The sequence below is a fragment of the Bison bison genome, unplaced genomic scaffold (genome assembly GCF_000754665.1).
Source record: "Bison bison bison isolate TAMUID 2011002044 unplaced genomic scaffold, Bison_UMD1.0 scf7180017864180, whole genome shotgun sequence".
NCBI lineage: Eukaryota > Metazoa > Chordata > Mammalia > Artiodactyla > Bovidae > Bison > Bison bison.
The window spans coordinates 9,912,082-9,918,066 of record NW_011494752.1 but is presented as its reverse complement, the minus strand read 5'-3'; the positions used below and the strand labels follow the sequence as shown (position 1 = coordinate 9,918,066).

The window sequence follows — 5,985 nt, the reverse complement described above, 5'->3', positions numbered from 1 at the left end:
AAGAATTGATGCTTTTGAACTGTGGTGTTGGAGAAGACTCTTGAGAGTCCCTTGGACAGCAAGGAGATCCAACCAGTCCATTCTGAAAGAGATCAGCCCTGGGATTTCTTTGGAGGGAATGATGCTGAAGCTGAAACTCCAGTACTTTGGCTACCTCATGCGAAGAGTTGACTCATTGGAAAAGACTCTGATGCTGGGAGGGATTGGGGACAGGAGGAGAAGGGGATGACAGAGGATGAGATGGCTGGATGGCATCACTGACTCGATGGACGTGAGTCTGAGTGAACTCTGGGAGTTGGTGATGGAGAGGGAGGCCTGGCGTGCTTCGATTCATGGGGTTGCAAAGAGCTGGACACGACTGAGTGACTGAACGGAACTGAACTGAATGAGCCATGTGATGAAGTCATCTCTGTGTTCCTGGGAGACTTTGAGAGTCGATCCTTAATACTAAATGATGAAGAAAGGTGTCATAGGTAGACTTTCTGAAATTTGTAAAAAGATTTTAAACACCATGGTTGAACAGTGTTCTAGAAGGGGCGGTTGGGAACAAGACGGGTTCTGATTCTTCTTTCCACCTGGGTTGGAAGGAGGCATAGTGTAGGACATTTTCTGGAGAAGACCGAAGAGAAATTTATCTTAAGGAAAAAGCTAATGGTAGTTTTGGGGAGTTGGTAAAAAGACTTTGAGATTCCATCAAAAATTAAGGAAAATTTTGCTTTGTTCTGGGCAAAGGCATGAAAATGTTGGGTGTGCTGAGGGTAGCCTGAGCACAGACCCTTTGGGAAGGAGCAGAGACTGGAAAGAGGTACTATGCCTGGGATGGTCCTGTTTGGTTAGGCCGTTGGATTTCTTCAATAAACAAACGTAATAGGACTCAACACAAACTTAATTTTACTTTTCTCTCAGAATCACAATTCTAGTACTCGATATATCAGAGATACAAGGGTGTATATCTTATCTCTCCCAGTCTTTGTTATATGCTTATTTACAGTCACTTAGTTGTAATTACAGCTTAGATATATTTGAGTGTTTACTTTTCACTTTGTTGTATCCATAGTATTTTTCCAAATTGCTTCATTCTTGATAATGACCCTGACTGTCTACTATTCTGATAAATGAATGTTTCCCCCAAAGACAAACAACATAAAGAGGTTTCTTGTAGTATTATCCATAATGATGAAAAAATTGGCAGCATATTAAATATTTAATACTAGGGACAATGGTTTGATAAATTATAGTTTATCAAATTTCACAGCAGAATTGAAATGTTTGACAGATTAGATGTTGGAATTAAGAGTATCAACCTCAGATTTCTGAGTGGAATCCTAACATTGTCACCTCTCTGGATCCAAACACAAGGAGCATGTGTGTGTATGTACCCTTGTAAGCAATACATACAGACTACATTAAAGAGCTTTCAGATGATTTTTAACACATGACCCCTAGTTACATTGTGGAGGATTAATTAATAAGTTTAATTTGTTGCATAGATATTTATTATTACAATTTGAGGAGCTATTTCTTTTAACTTTCCAACTTTACAAATGATGGTTCATTCTAGCAGCAAATTGCCCGACCCTCACAAGAAGAAAAAGTAGAAGAAAAGGAAGAGGATAAAGCAGAAAAAACAGAAAAAAAAGAGGAGGAAAAGAAAGATGAAGAAGAAAAAGATGAAAAGGAGGACTCTAAGTGAGTTAGTTAAATATTATTGTCATTTGAAAATAATGAGATTGAATCTATTGAAGGTATAAAGTTTTAGATTTTAGAAAAATAAATGGGATATGTGTTTTGTCACCTAGTAATTATTTGACATAATTAAGGGGTGGAATATTCTAGTAAGTATAACTTTTGGATTGATGGACTTACTTGCCAGATATGACCTAGTCTGTTTCAGAAGGGATGGACTAAATAATACACAAGTAGTTGTTGCTTGTGTAGTTGTTCATTTCTTTTTAATATTTATTTTGTTATTTCTCTAATCTTGGAAATACTGAAGGTTTGTCTGATTTTGAGGCAGTTAAAGCAGCCTAAATCATTTGTCATGGTTTTTAAAGTGTTAGATACTCAGGCCATTCTAATTTTGTACTTTAGGAAGATGAAACCTATAGTTTTGTTTTTTTTTTTTTTACTTATTCAGATAAAACATTTGTCCTCACCACGTGGTCAGTGGTTATAAGTTACTCATAAGTGCTCATAAGTTACTGCCACATCTCGTTTTGACTTTGTTCTTAAAATCCCTGGTTTGTTTAATGAGCGCGCATACGCTGCTTCTGAGAGCTCAGTCTTCTGGAGGGTACAGAGACCTGCATGACATGTGCTCTTTTCGGGCAGTTTATAAGCCAGGAGGGGAATTAGGCAAGATCCAAGGGAGGAGAAGAAAATGGCCTGGAAGGCATGTGCAGAAGCTGGGAGACTGAGAAGAGCTTGAGATTTTCTTCCATCTGTATAGTCTAGAGGACTTCATGCAGGAGCTAGTGGTCAGTGTGGGTACAATAGAGGGTGTAGCGTGGATGGACAGGCCTCCTTGGGAAACGGCAGATAGTGGTTTCATTAGACTGGGACATCAGACGCCTCAGGAGAAAAGTAGAAGGAGGTTGGGGTTCGATATGTAAAGCCTTAAATCTCAAATGTGGACTTCACTCAGGGAGTGGTATGGCTCTGTTTGGGAAAAGGTAGGCTTAGCATGGCTGAAATGATTTCCTGCCACAGGTCTTCCACTAGAATGTGGCTCTGTGAGCAGTTTAGGATGAACGGAGAGGTGGGAGGCAGGCAGGCAGGCGTGAAAGGCTGGGGCTAGGCTGCTGGGGCTCTGGACATGTGCAGCGGTGAAAGAAGCACAGGTGGTGGGAGAAATGTTAGTGAGATGGAAGGTTCACTGATGGGGAGTGACGAGTATGGGAGAGAGCTGCAGGCGCGATCAGGTCTGTAAACTGGGTGATGGTGAGCGTGCTGGTTTTGTCAACAGCAGGTAGTTGGGGCCGAGGGAGCAGGAAGCAGGGAGGGTGAGTGGGCATGTCTTTGGGTAAATTGAGTTTGTGTTGATGAGAAGCCCAAATGGTTATTCCAGGTAACTGAGAGTTTGGGGGTGAGGGGGGCAGTTTGTTCAGTTTCTGTCTGAAGAATTTTGAAAGCTTTAATCTTTTTGGTGTATGTATACTTTTAAATCACACAAAATGTTCTTTGGCCACTGTTTCTAGAGAAAATACCAAGGAAAAGGATAAGACAGAGGGAACAGCAGAAGAAACTGAGGAGAGAGAGCAGGCCACACCCCGGGGCCGGAAGACCGCCAATAGCCAGGGCCGTCGGAAGGGCCGGATCACCAGGTCCATGACCAGTGAGGCTGCGGCGGCCAGTGCTGCTGCGGCCGCGGCCACTGAGGAGCCCCCGCCACCTCTGCCACCACCGCCAGAGCCCGGTGAGTGGACAGGGCTGGAGCGAATGGGCCACAATTTTGTTTGGGGTTCCGTTTCAGTGCTGGGGTGCCGCAGGAGGGACATCTGATATGGGCAGCGTAGAAATCCTGATCTAAAACTCTGGCCTTTACATTTGTTAGACTGAAATATCAAAGTCTTCTGAAAAAGAGCACCGGCCCTGACCTCACTACCCTAAGACTGTGGGTTTCCTTTGTACTTAGTTGTAATCCTAGTGTGCGTGCCCCCTTGTTTTCTAAGGTTTTAACTAGGCACGTGTCACGAATGTCTTCTAGTTTCTGAGTGATCTTTATTATCACTTTTGGTAGCTGTGAAATGTTGGCCATCTCTTCCCCCTTTAAAGCTAACATAGATGGCACTGTAATGAAAAAAACTGTATTCACCTGGCATTTTCTTTCTGTTAAATTGACTTTCATAGGAATAAATTCTTAGACAAGGAAATACTGGGTCTAAGCATAGGCATTTTTCTCTCTTATTAGGAACTATCTTCATTAGTTTATAAAAGGATCATATTAATGACGAGTCCTGTCACTGGTGGCTCGGTGGTACCAAGTTTATTATTACATGAAGTATTGATATGAAGAAAGTGCAAGTTCTGGGAATGACAAGGATAAAATGAAATAATTTAGACAGGCGAATGGGGACAGATCATGGTGGGCTTTGTTTTGACTATATTCTGCTTTGCTTACAAAACAAAGATTTTTAAATAGATGAGTGTTGTAATTAGATTGGTGCTTTAGAAAGATAACTGGTGAGAGCGTGGAGGTGTGTTTGGAGTTAACAGATTATATGCTTGGTGCTGTATAATCTGTGGATGACTTTTCTCTGACTTACTGAGTTCTACCTTTGTTTCAGTTTCTACGGAACCTGTAGAAACCTCTCGATGGACAGAAGAAGAAATGGAAGTTGCTAAAAAAGGTAAATGATAGTAGTTCAGGTTCTTCGGGTTTGTTTTTGTTTGTTTTTAGGGTTATTAGTAATGAGTGATATGGAACTAATTCCTTTTTAATCAAAAAAAAAAAGTTCTTCCACAATGGAAGCAGAATTTAGAAGTACACTTAGAAGGTTTTTTTTGACAGTATCCTGCTCTGTAACATACCCCAGTGTGTCTTGTTTGAGGGACCCACTTTTGAGGGATTTAACATTCTCTCTCATTTTATTTTGAATGTCTTGTTAGAGAGCAGGTAAGCCCTTTCAGTTTTACAGAAGAGTTGTGATTAAATGCAATTAATGTTGTTTTGGAAGGTATTTGATAGAAAAAGTCTCTTATTTAAAAGTTGCATTTAATAGAATGATAACTATTTCCTCAGTTTGCATTTAGTAAGGCTAAGTTTGATTACAAATTGCTAAGAAATTGTGCTGTGATTCAAGAGATGAGAGCATGGACTTTACAGCCAGACAGATGAAGGATTGAGTTCTGCCTCTGATACTTGTGTAGCATATGGCCTTCATTTTACTCTGGAACACTATGGGTCTTTTGTTCTTCTGTTCTTGCTTATAAATGACCTGTATAAAGTACAGGTCATACAGTTAGAAATTAGCTAAAATTTCTAAAAGGATAAATAATTGGTTTATAAATAAATTCTTTTTAAGTAAAATAATTTTGAGAAAATTTAGCCAATTCTTTTGAGGGTTAAGGATTTACCTTGCAGTTCCAAAGAGAAATTAGTACAAATAGCTTGACCTTTTAGTGACACATTTCAGATTTATTTTCTATTTAGCTGGTAATGAGTAACACATTTAAGAATCATGTAAACTTTGCCTAAAATACAGCAGTTTAGAGTGTTCTGTCCTGAGAATATTTTTATTTGAGGTGTGTTTGCTGTGACAGTTGTACTCATATGCATTGCTGTCATCTGACCGTCACAGCGCAGTAAATGGATGCCCACGTGGCCACAGTGTGGTCTGGTCCGAGGCACATCCCCACACCCAACTGCTCCTGCCCCTTCCTTTCAGCTTTTGTCATATGCTGGCAGAAACTGGAGGTGATCTTCAGTTTTCATTGTGAAGGAGTCTACTGGTGTTAACCTTGAAAAGTTGATGTTTTCCCCGCCAATTGTTGAATTTGCACTAGAAATTCCTGTTTGGATACACCTATGTCTAATGTACATCTCTGTTTATGCATTTATATGCCCATATTTCATGCACATATGTTTCTGTGTGCATATGTGTGTCATTTGTTGGAAGGAAGTCAGATTGCATAGGTTCCTGTGATGCATTGTGTTACAGAAGGTTTAAGAAAACCTGGTTGAAAAAGAGACACTGATGTATAGAACAGTCTTATGGACTCTTATGGGAGAGGGAGAGGGTGGGAAGATTTGGGAGAATGGCATTGAAACATGTAAAATATCATGTATGAAACGAGACGCCAGTCCAGGTTCGATGCACCATACTGGATGCTTGGGGCCAGTGCACTGGGACGGCCCAGAAGGATGGTATGGGGAGGGAGGAGGGAGGGGGGTTCAGGATGGGGAACACATGTATACCTGTGGCGGATTCATTTTGATATTTGGCAAAACTAATACAATTATGTAAAGTTTTAAAAATTCAAAAA

At 40.5% G+C, this 5,985-nt stretch overlaps 1 protein-coding gene across 14 annotated transcripts in view; it reads left to right on the top strand.

Moving 5' to 3' along the window:
* Nucleotides 1-5,985, top strand: part of NCOR1 (nuclear receptor corepressor 1) — a 115,126-nt gene that overhangs the window by 56,768 nt on the left and 52,373 nt on the right. For 9 of the 14 annotated variants that reach the window (XM_010842947.1, XM_010842949.1, XM_010842956.1 and 6 more), the window contains 3 exons: nucleotides 1,562-1,689; nucleotides 3,198-3,415; nucleotides 4,287-4,349. In XM_010842947.1, the coding sequence (XP_010841249.1) occupies nucleotides 1,562-1,689; nucleotides 3,198-3,415; nucleotides 4,287-4,349 (409 nt within the window). The remainder of the gene's footprint in view (nucleotides 1-1,561; nucleotides 1,690-3,197; nucleotides 3,416-4,286; nucleotides 4,350-5,985) is intronic. The other 5 variants (XM_010842960.1, XM_010842951.1, XM_010842948.1 and 2 more) reach the window with 1 other exon arrangement.